We start from the raw sequence: 12,467 nt of genomic DNA on the forward strand, positions 1-12,467 counted from the left end.
CCAGGAAGCTTCTGAAAACGGTTTTAAAACGAGGTTCCCGCAACCTAAGGTGAATGTTTACATCATAATAACAATAATAATTGAAGAAAAAAAACCCCTGGAATGTACCTAGTACATTTTGGAGACCATTTTTATAACCATAAAAATTGCCATAAACTTTGCACATTGAACATTCTCAGAAATAATGTTACAATAACCTAAAAATAACGTTATGGGAACGTTTGGGAAAGGTTCTTGGAATGTCTAATAGTTAGTTAGGTTTAATTGTTAAAGTATAATGGGTGTAGCTTTGAATTTCAGTTCTGTAATGGCAAATGTCTATATTTATTGACAGACTTCAACAACTACTCGTAAAATTTATCTTATAAGTGAGTTTTGCATAAATACATGACATTATTTCTGATTCTTTGGTTCTCAGTACGGTCATTATTATTATACAATGGATAAAGATCAGGTTGGAAAAAAAAAGCTGTATCCCTTTCAAAGAAAAAGAAAAATCCTGCTTGACTACTGTACATGTTCCTCTGTACACATTAGCTATTGATATTGATATTGCTCTTTTGTGATGCGATTATTCCTGGCATCTTAGGAAAGGCATGATGTTTAGTACACACTCTTTAAACAGCTGTACTTCCATGAGTGTGTTGAATCGTGTTTCGTAACACGCAGTCGTTCCTTGAAACCCCTCCCGTCACTGTTATCGGTGCAAACAGCAACAAAAAAAGTTTACCCGCAGGCCCTTAAAAATAATCCTGTACAAGAAATGAGCCGTGCTGAAATGATCTCATGCTGCGGGCACGGTCGTCTTATCTGGATCAGTGCTCGGGGCTGGGAGCGCAGTCATGGTGCCGAGGTGTGTATGAACCGGCTCCCTGTGGGATTCTGTGGTCAGTGCTAATAGTGTTTAAACATAGCATAGTGTGCATCTAATGACTAAGCACAGAGCAGAGAGTAAAGTGAACACCTGCAGTCAGCTACAAGGTGCTCGTCTCGTGTGTGTGTGTGTGTGTGTGTAAATCTGAAATGAGATAGTTGTAGCCAGGTTCTAAGGGTCACTGTGCACACGTGGTTTAACTATATTTTATATAGTAGTTAATCACAGGAAAACATGAGACTGTGGAATGGCTTCCATTTTTGAGCGGTTGAATAGAGACGTGTCCTTTGCGAATGAGTCAACTCTGATTCTTTGGGGACGTGTCGTTTGGGAATGAGTTGACTCTTTGATTCGGCTCTTTTAGGTGATCGTCGGGAGCCGAAGAGCCACTTTTTTGGAGTCTTGTGCTGCTTTGGCTGCAAATGTATCAGTAGTCTATATGCACAAATCTCTAATGTCACCGCAAGTGCAAAACATCCAGTGAAACGTACGAACTTTGATCTCAATTTATTAGTGTATAAATTTCAGCTCGTTTCACGGATTTCACGGGTTTTTTTTTATCACCAAAATTTGTTGCGGGGTTTTTTTTTGTGAATTTTTTTTTTTTTTTAGTGGAAAACTATTTGAATTGGCGAAATTGGATTCGCATGAAATTGTTCCGCAGTGATGTTTGTTGGTAAATGAGGCTTTTTAGCCGTACTCGTGTTCGACACGTAAAACGAAGAGGGCTTTGGATGAACGCATGTCGTGATGACATCACATGACGCGTCTTGGCCCAAATCTGCAGAAAATCTGCGGTGATTCTGAAAAACTGCAGGCTTCTCCATATATATTGCGGCGTTCACATGATTTTGCGGTCATTTCTGAATCGTTAAATCCTGGAGGGACTCGGAGTTCACCTATGTGTGGTTGAGGTAGTGCGGGGTTTCACAGCTGCTTGTAATTATATGGTATATATATATATATATATATATATATATATAATATATATATATATATATATATATATATATATATATATATATAAATATATGATGTAATGAACATCAAAACAAAATGATTCCTTTTCCAATTCTACTAAATGAATGTTTTTCAGCAGGCACTATACTATAATGGTGCAGGAATCATCGATAAGTAAAGATCACTGACTTTAGTTAGCTCGGCAAGGATCTGTGTGAGAGCCGGAAGAGTCGACTCATATTGTTGAGCTGAACCGTTTGCCTTGACTCACTGAAACGAGTCAGTTTTAAAAGTGTGAAAGTCTCTTTTTCTTGGCTGACAGGAGTGGAACCTGATGTGGAACCTGATGTGGTCTTGTCCTGTTGTAGATCATCTGCCTCACGGTTAAACATGCTGTGCATTCTGAGATGCTTTTCTGCTCACCATGGCTGTAAAGCGTGGTTGTTTGACCAGAGTGCTGAAGCTTTTTCTGACCTCTCTCATCAACAAGGCGTTTCTGCACATCAGTCGCATCGAATCGGTATTGAAATTGAGATTGTGAAAAGGAAAAGCATTATTCTTTCCTAGCGTGGCTGACTAGTCAGGTGGAAATGCAATAACACGGTTGTGGTGTCCATCAGAATTTGATTAAAAAGATATGACACCGTGAGTTAATATTATTTTTCTCGCCCATGAGTATAGTGATGTAATGAAAAATCAGAAGACATTTAGAGGTGGGAAAAACCCATTGTACATGTAGAACATTTAAATATGCCATTTTTACAAATAGGATTTTTTTTCCGTTGTCGAGCAGAGTGCAAAAGCAAAGAGAAATTCAAAATCCTGAAACATGAGTCTCAGATAATGAACTCTTTCAGCAGCGCTTCTTAAAAACCTTAATTTTGTGGACTTTTCAAATGGGAAGTGCTTCAGAATACATTTACTAAGAGTGCGTAATGCGTCACGTTATGCTAATGCTAGCCGAGAGACTAACAGTTGTTTTTCTCTGCTCTACTTGCATCAGTGTGTGTATTGTGTGTGTATGTGTGTGAGAGTGTGTAATGTGTGTAAGTGAGTGTAAGGCTTCACGTTCCACAGTTAGCACTGCAGACGTGCATCTATTACGAAGGTGTCATCTTCGTCCCCGCAGACATCATTTTCTTTTCACATCTTATTATGATCGGCACATCCGAGAGACGAGATGGGAGTTTGAGCAAGAGCGAAATTCTCGCTCGTGTTCTTTCTCACAGCCAAAAACGCACATTAGACTAATGCATCAAGGTCAGGGCAGGAGCTGTGACAGTGAGCGGGGTTTTAGTGATGGATGTAGCGTCTGTTTCCCAAAGGCAGAGAGTCAGGGTGTGTGTTAAGCTTGCGTGAAGCTCCCCACCCACCACCCCCCCCATCTGGTACAATGAGTTCTGCAATCACCTCTGGATTTGGTTCAATTCCACTGGGGTGTGACTGCGCACATCTGTAAGAAAAAAAAAAGAAAAAAAAAAAGGGAGGACTGGGTTTGAAACAAAAACACTTTCCTAAATTCCATTGCGACTTTATGGCATCATTTCTAATATGAGGTTATGTTTGTTTTCACTGACTCTCTGCTTCAAATCAGCGTGTATTGTATAAAAAATATTTTTCAACACCGATTTTATGGCCAGTTGCAGCAAAGGAGGCGTGGCCTGTATGCAAGTAAGTCCTTGTGAAGAGGTGTGGCCTTTGTGAATGTCAGTTGCAGCAAAGGAGGCGTGGCCTGTATGCAAGTAAGTCCTAGTGAAGAGGTGTGGCCTTCGTGAATGTCAGTTGCAGCAAAGGAGGCGTGGCCTGTATGCCAGTAAGTCCTAGTGAAGAGGTGTGGCCTTTGTGAATGCCAGTTGCAGAAAAGGAGGCATGGCCTGTATGCAAGTAAGTCCTAGTGAAGAGGTGTGGCGTTTGTGAATGTCAGTCATAGTAAATAACGTGCGGCCTTTATTTCACTGTTCTGTTGAAGAGGCGTGGCCTCCGTTGATGCGACCTCTTATAGACTCTTAAGTGATTTTCTGTCAGAAATGTTATTTTCAGTACGAAGACATCTCATTGGAATGGCATTACATATGTTCTATAGCTAGCTGTGTAGTTTGTATAATGGAAAGCTCACTAGCCAAATGTTAGAGAATCAGGGTAACCATAGCAACCATTGGCTGTTTTAAATATCTTTTTCTTACATTGGATCATCTTGCAAATCGAATTACACAGGATGCTGCTACTGACCACAGCTGTTTAAAGCTTATCATGACTTGTTAGAATTATATAAATGTACTCATGCTAATTACTGTGTCCTAGTTTCCAGTTGTCGTTAGCCACATGAGCTGATTCGGGTTGAAGTATTCATACACGTCCCTGCTGTGTGGTCTGTCATTACTCATTCGGCCAGACCACACGACGTCCACTTCACTTTAAGCACACCATCACCGATTGAGCCCAAACCCTCTTTCTCAGAAGTGCAGGGGAATCCCGAGTGTGTTTTTAGCCACGTCCTGAAGTTAAGCTGTTCAGGACGAAGTGTGTTTTCTGGACAGCGTTCGTTCCCTGGCGACAAGTTCCTGCGGGTTTAGTGTACTCGTCCCGAGAGAAGCACGCAATAGAAGTGCAGATTTACGGCGCGGCTAAAGCCGGCCGGACGTTTTCCACATTACAGCTTGGTGGGAAGAAAAAAAAAACAACGTTGTAAAAGACAGTCTCATGCAATGGGCATGGTGTCAGAATCCCACCATAACGACCCAGCTTTCTACTCGAGTTAATAAGCCATACAGCCCTTAATCCAAATGGCTCTCCTCCAACAGCCATGTTGGAGTTTATAAAATGGGGGTTGCAACACACACACACACACACACTAGTTCTCCAAGACAACACACCCTGTTGGTTATGGGAATTTTGCAAGGGTCCATGTTAGAAACCATATCTAAAGCAAAGTGTGTTTGTGTAAAAGTCAGAGGCTTATAAAAGAACTCTGTAATTCTGACTTCTATCCTATATTACTGTTCTGTTCTCATTGTCAGGAAATGTTAAACATAAGTAAAAACTCTATTGTAGGGTTGTGCATAGACCCTTTAAAAGTTCCCTCAGAGGTACAACCAAGAACCTTTCAGGAACCATATTTTTTTAAAAATGTGAACATACAGTATAGCAACCTTCAGTCTTAGAAAAAAATGGTTCTTCAAGGGCTCTTTGAGGGTTAATTGGATAATCAAGAGTTCTTAGCTACCAAAAAGGGTTCTGCTTGGAACCTTTTCAAAGAATCTTTCAGAAACCGTCCACCCCCCCCCCCAAAAAAAATGTCCAAACATACAATCTTCAAAAAATGGTTCTTCTAAGGTTCTTTATGGGTTCATGGGATAATTAAGAATTCATAGTTTTCAGGAGAAAAAATGGTTCTACTTGAAATCTTTTCTTATTGGGAAACACTATATTGTAGGGGTCTACATAGAACCTTTATGGGTTCCTCCAGAGGGGCACTTGAAGAACCATTCAAATTTTTTAATTGCCCTTCAGAACCCGCTAAGAAGAAATGTTTCTTAAAGGATTATTTAAGGGTTCATTGGATAATCAAGTGTTCTTAGTTAGCAAAAAAGGTTCTACAAGGAACCCTTTTACAGAACACTTCAGGAACCTTTTTGCTCCAAAAAAAAAATAAAAAAATAAAATGCACTCTTAAAAAAATAGTTCTTCAAGAGTTCTTAAAGGGTCCATTGGATTGTCGAGAGATCTTAACTTCCAAAAAAGGGTTCTACTAGGAACCCTTTCTGATTGGAAAACACTATATTGTAGAGTTATACATAGAACCTTTAAGGGTTCACTAAGTGGGACAACCAAAGAAACTTTAAGGGTTCAAAATTTTCTAAGAATGTCCAAAGAACTCTTTAAGAACCCTTTTCCCTAAAAGTGAACATATACCAATCTACATGTTTAGAAAAAAAAAAGGTTCTTTAATGGTTCTTTAATGATTAATTGTATAACCAAGAGTATAAAGCATCCACAAAGGGTCCTGCATGAAACCTTTTCTCATTGGGAAACACTGTGTTGTATGGTGATACTGTACATGGAACCTTTAATGGTGAACACATACCAGTCTTACACACTTATAAAAAAGGATTCTTCAAGGGTTCTTTATCGGTTCATGGGATTATCAATAGTACATGGCTTCCTAAAAAGGGCTCTATTAGGTAACTTTTCTGGTTGGGAAACACTCTAGAGGTCAATATAGCGTGAGCGTGGAGCTGAGGCAATGCTACGCCAGCATTAGCCCTGCCCATTTTGTACAAAAAGTTCATGCAGATGATGAAAAGTCAACAATTATTTTACTTTATACCACATTACGTGTTCCATGAGAGCACGCCAACATCAGAACATTAGAACGCTGATTTAGGTTCCCAGGGGCTTTAATCAATGATGACCAGAATTAATGGGACGCCAAAAGAAATTGCTCCAACCACGTGTTGTTTCCCCCGGAGAAGAATCCTGGCCTCTTGTCCTCCTCTTTTTGGTTCTGTTTTCTAAAGAACTACCCGAGGTGTGTGTTCTGGGATACACTTCTGACCCAGCATCATGTAACATCATTGTGAAACTGGTGTGTTTCAGGCCTCAGGCGTGTCTCTGCTCGCGTGCAGGCACGCGGCTCGGCCAACAAAGCCGCAGCTCTTAACGTTTTACAACCTTTTCTTTTTTTTTTCTTTATTCCCCCGTCATTAATGGCTTGCAGAATTTGAAGTGTTATATATTTGAAATCCATCTCGAACTGGTGTATTTTAATACAGGATATGTGCTGCTTTTAGTACCAGTTGTTATTGGTCTCAGTTGTTCAAAAAAACGATCTGAAACGCTCTTGTCCTGAGGCGGTGAGCTTTTAATTCCGGACACACAAACTTCGGGTGGTGGTTTTTACAATTCTCCACTCTAACGCCTCTCCCTCCTACGATAATAAAACCAAAGCATTGACTTTTATTTTCCATCTCCCTCTATATGTCCCTCCTGCTGCGTCGGCTTGCTTAATGCACCAGCTTTTGTCTGGTGCACTTAATAAGGACGCGGGCATCGGTCTCGCCGTCTGACATTAAGCACCGCATTATGAAGTGCACTGGATAGTGGAGGTATCTAAAAATATATTAGAATAGAAATGTTGTCTCGAGGAGGATTTCGATTAGGGGGTAGGGTTGTGTTTTCTACAGCTTTCCATTAACCGCAATTGTAGTTGATTAGCCAAGATATTAGGTAAGCTAAGAGAAATCGACCATGTGTGCATGTTCTGTCTGTTAACCTCACTTTCTTGTGGTTTCTGACATTCCACGACACACTGTTATCTATAAAAGTGGACAAAACGACGCCGTTTGCTGTTGCTACTCATGAAGTAGCTAAGCTATAGCCAAAAAAACCCCACCAAAAAACACAGTAGCTCCACTACAAGGTACTAAGAACACAGAGCTTACTACATTGAATCGAAATTGAGGAAAATCAGCTGTGACATTTACATTTTACTGTGCAGCTAATTTACTGCACAAAATAAAACGCACATGCTTTGTACAGGCTATGGTGGCTAACGCTAGCAGATTTAGCTCAGTAACACTAGCTAGCTCTGTAAAAATACAGTGTAGAAAACAAAACTATCACCTCTGGTGGTTTCCAACGTGTGTATTTTTTACTACTCGAGCCGTGTTCTCTGTGTTTTTCGTTACATGAGATGTGTACTTTTTTTTTTTTTCTGTAGCCTGCAGTAGTTCTGTAGTTAGGCTCGAGCTAGATAGTATTAGCATGCTAGGTAAAGCACAAATAATTCACTCTCATTCTATATCACCGTCTAATACACCTCCGTTTATTCACTACTGTCTGTCTGTACCAAGAAAAAAAAGTAGATCTGTTTTACTCTTGTAATATACTGTCGGAATCTTTTTGTCTCTCACTCCAGTTTGTTTACGATCTCATGCTATCTTTCTTGCTCTCTCTCTCTCTCTCTCTCTCTCTCTCTCTCCTGATTGGCTCCTGTCTCCTGTCTGTCAGCATATAGTCAGACTTCTTTCGTGCCTATATTTGTGGTGTATTTGAGCTGGCGTATAATATATGCAAACAAATTTCCCTCTAATTCTGACTGGGAGTTACTGTTACAGGATTGTTTTAAAAAAGAAATCACACTGTAGCTTTAAGGTTCTGTATTTTGCAGCTTAGAGTATTTTAAAACATTACCGTTTTCGTCCATATCATAAGGTGAACTGTCCGCCATGATTCATTTCTCCTTAGTTTTCCCTAACATCACAGTGAATGAACGAAGCACAACTTGTTCTTTTTGTTGTTTTTTTTAAATAGACAGCACAGTGCAGTGTTTATGCATAATACTGTGATGTTGCCTAAGAACACATTGTTTTTTTATTGAAATCAATTTCGAGAGGTGCATTTTTGCCGGATATCAAATTGTCCTAATATTATACATCACTGTGTTGCTGGATCCTCTCCCATACTCGCACATCTTTTGGAAGAAGCGCCTTTCATTGCTCCAAAAACAGCAAAACCGCCACATCTGGACTTTATTATTGATCATCCTCCTGATCATGAACAGACGTTCTGCAGTTGACCTACAGAGCTAATCATCTCACTGATATGACGTTTATTATGCTCATGGATCGTGCACGTGACGTTATTGGTATTAAAACGTACGCACACTGGTCGTTGCGTGCCTGAACTCTGTGTACAAATACACATGTAAAGCCTCGAGGCGGGAAAAAGACAAAAGACGCAGCCGATAGCACTGGTTGGCCAGGCCGACGTCACGTGATTCGAGGCAGTTTTTCGATGGCTGATGATGTCATGTTGAGTAATGTAAATTCATCTCTCTCGTCGTGTCTCACGTCACCTTCATCTGAATTTTAAAAGAGTAGCGTCGCGATAAATTTGTTGGTCCATGACAATTTCGACTCCTTCTCTCTCTGTCTCAACTTCTCCCACTGCTTTGTTTTCCTTCAGGGATTGATACGCAGGTTAGTAGACAATCCTGCAATACTGCTAATAAAAATATTACTTTCTGTTCTTCCATCTTCTTCCCGTCTCTCACACCTTATGTTTACGTTCAAGTCAAAACGGAAGTTTTGTGGCTTTTAGTATGAATATGCCAGTGTAAAGGTTCTCTATAATGCTAGTGTGCTCCAAAACAATGATGAAACTCGCATTTAGAAGATATACAGTATGCAGTCAAATGCTACAGTCTCTCTCTAGCACCAATACGGACTGACAATTTTGATGACATCATTCTGCACTTCGGCTTCGCATCAGATTTTCCCTCCAATGAAATGCTCTCTAGAATCTGAAGTGTCCAGCCCCCAACAGTTCTAAGTTTCCTGGCTGTGAGGTAAGCTAAACGCTATTGGCGATTTAAAAAGTGGGAGGAGCCACTTGCTATGTCCCGCCCTGACTTCCTGTTTCAGTGGAAATTACGTCAACACATCGAGTAATGCTGCGTGGTTCAAGGCGCTTCACGGGGACTTTAACAAGTGACAAGTACGTTATCTCTTGTTGTTGGTGCTTGTGGGCGTGGCCTGTTCAGTGTTTTTTAGTTTTGATGGGAAACCATAGTATCTAGGGGGCACGGTGGCTTAGTAGCTAGCAGGTTTGCCTCACACCTTCGGGGTTGGCGGTTCATATTCTGCTTCCGCCCTGTGTACGTGGAGTTTCCATGTTCTCCTTGTGGTTCAGGGGTTTTCTCCGGGTACTCCGGTTTCCTCCACCAGTCCAAAGACATGCACTGTAGCTTGACTGGCATTTCCAAATTTGTCCGTAGTGTGTGTGATTGTGCTACGGGCATGTTACGTCATTCTCTGATTTTTCTCCGTAACGTCTCTATACACATTTAACGAGGAGACCTATACGTGGGTCAAACAGCAAATGGGAACTAACTGCAGGTAGAAACTAAAGTTGTGAGTGTGGAATTAATTCGCGAGTGTGAGTGTAGTGCCTGCTCTTCATCTGTCCATCTCTGCCTTTCTCCTTGCCCTCAAACTGACCTGAGACAGTAGGACACAACATATTTGTGTTTATTTTGGGTTCCCCATGTTTGTTTAATGATTATCATTACCTTTTGTGCTTCAGATGCAGGCCCAACAGTCATAACACTGTGCAAATCTGAATTTCTCCATCGCCAGACTGAAATATGCGGTATTGCAGAGAATGTAATCCCATCAGAATATGGCTATAGGTGGATTTATCTTCTTGGTAGATACGGTTCTTTAGTTCTAAATGTTTAAATACACTGCACTGCCTGTAAAACACTCCCTTTATAGCAGTTAGCCACCGCAATTGGATGGTAAATTAAAGGATTTCCCTTGCTGTGCCAGATTTTTACCCGCTTTTTGGCAGGTGGGCGGGTTTTCATTTCAAGCTCTGCTGCCAGCGCAATTAAAAGTGGCACACAATGCTGTAATAACTGGGAATAGTTATTACAGGATAATAATAGTAATATAGCAAACAGTATATATAAACGACAGCAATAAACCTGTTTCTTATTATTCATGCACACTCTCCATCTCTCTCTTGCTCAGTATAGATATGACTGCTGGACCAGTCGAGACCTTGGAATTATATACAAATATAAATAAATATACATATAATATTACATTTATATATATAAAATATATATAAATATAAAAAGTATGTTATAATATTGTTTCTTCATCTCTCTGTCTCTCCCTGTATTCATTCGTGCTGCTCTCTCTCTCCTCTCTCACTCTTACTGTCTCTCTACCACCCTCCGTTTGTCTTCCATCTCTGTTTCTTTTCTTTCTCTTTCCGTTCCGCTCTTTCTCGCTCTGTCCATCAACCGTTTGTCTTCCTCTGTCCCGCGTTTACGCCTCGTTTCCCTGTCGCTGTCTCTTCCTCTTTTTCCCTCTGTCCTGCTCTCTTTTATTGTCTCCCTCCATCTGTGTGCCTCCCTCTTCTCTGTCATGTCCGTTCTTTCTTTTCTTTTTCCGCTCCATCTCCACTCCTTTTCCTTTTCGTCCTTCATCCCGTCTTCCTTCCCGTGCGCTCCCTCGATTTTTCAATTTCCTCTCCTCTTGTTGCTCCTTTTTTATTTCTTTTAAATGCTTTCTCTCTCTCTGTTCTTCCTCGTCTCAATTTCTGTGTCTTGTTCTCTCGTTCTTTACTTCTACGTCTCTACTTCGTTCTTTTTCTTTCTCTATTTCTGTTCTGCTTTTCTTTCTTCCATTCAATCTCTCTTTCTCTCTCTCTCTCTCTCTCTCTGTCTTAACATCTGTCTCTCACTACCGCTTTCCCTCACTTTCTCTCTCTTCTTTCTCTCTCTTCATGTCTTACTCTCTACCCCCCCCCCCCCTTGTTTTCTTTCTCTCTCTTTCTCTTTCTCTCTGTAGGTAGCGTGTGTCAGGGTGGCTTGTTGCCGGCTCTGGTTCGAGCTCCTCTCCCCCAGGTTCACTCGTCTGTGGGCCTGAAGCACTTCCATCCCTTCTCGCTGGAGGCGAGCCCCGCCCTCAACCTGCTGCCCACGTTCAGCTCTGTGAGTCTCTATCTCGCTCTCCCACCCTCCCTCACTCCCTCACACACACACACACACATACACACACACTAATGAGGTGTTCTGGGTAGCTTCTGCTGTAATTGAAACCAGGATTTTTTGGATGATTGCTGGTGACGGTGGTGGTGTTTGTGGGGGAGGGTCGAGGAAGGTGTGTGAGATGCTGTTAGCGGCTCTGAGAGCTCTGCTCAGAGTGAAGATGTGTGTAGTCGGCTGTAGCCCAGTGGAGGAAGCGGACAATGCCAGCCAGATGTGGATCATATATTCAGTTACATGAACTCACAGAACATGAAGTCACGTGAACAGAACTCAGACGAAACTATTCAGACACGTGAGAATTGGTTTCTTACTCGTGTCATCTCAGGGCGCTTTGTCTATTGTTAAAATCCCTATAGAAATAAAAATGAATTGAATTGCGTGGGCGGAGTTTCCCTGTTTTTGGTTGATATCGTGATACTGACTCGAGCAAGGAACAGTATTAATTCCAGCACCACTCTCTGACAATTTGTAACCAATAAAAAATATATGTTATTGCTGTAAATACACAAAAAAATATGTGATGTTAGTAGAGGCCAATATTAAATGCATAAATATGAAATTATTAATAAATAATAATAGTATTGTCCCTTTAAAATATATGGAATATATATATATATATATATATATATATATATATATATATATATATATATATATATTTATTTATTTATTTATTTCACACAGAGGACGTTAGAGGAGACACTGCTTATCTTGGGGATCATATTTAGTTTGAATGATATTTTAAACATCTGGAAGTGTAGTAGAAGACTTGGTCAGCTTATCCTTCAAAACATGGGCATGTTACCTTTACAAGTGAGTGCACTGTATTAACCAAAACATTGGTAATATTTTATTCAGCTTTGAATGTAGTGGATTAGACACTACTGAAAAACTCTGTCTCGGATGCTCCTGAATTAAGAAGCATGTAGAAATCTTGGAGGTTTTTATAATTATAATAATAATAATAATAACAATAATAATAATAATAATAATAATCTGAATGGGTCGCTAAGAAAACCAGTTTAAGTACGTGCGTAACTCGAGTCTGAATACGAGCAACTTTCCTTGCAT

At 40.5% G+C, this 12,467-nt stretch overlaps 1 protein-coding gene across 1 annotated transcript in view; it reads left to right on the forward strand.

The window, feature by feature from the left end:
- Positions 1-12,467, forward strand: part of znf385d (zinc finger protein 385D) — a 63,502-nt gene that overhangs the window by 3,219 nt on the left and 47,816 nt on the right. Inside the window, exon 2 of the mRNA XM_053612235.1 lies at positions 11,197-11,339. Within this exon, the coding sequence (XP_053468210.1) occupies positions 11,197-11,339 (143 nt within the window). The remainder of the gene's footprint in view (positions 1-11,196; positions 11,340-12,467) is intronic.

The sequence above is a fragment of the Ictalurus furcatus genome, chromosome 23, assembly GCF_023375685.1.
Source record: "Ictalurus furcatus strain D&B chromosome 23, Billie_1.0, whole genome shotgun sequence".
In the NCBI taxonomy this organism is placed as follows: Eukaryota; Metazoa; Chordata; class Actinopteri; order Siluriformes; family Ictaluridae; genus Ictalurus; species Ictalurus furcatus.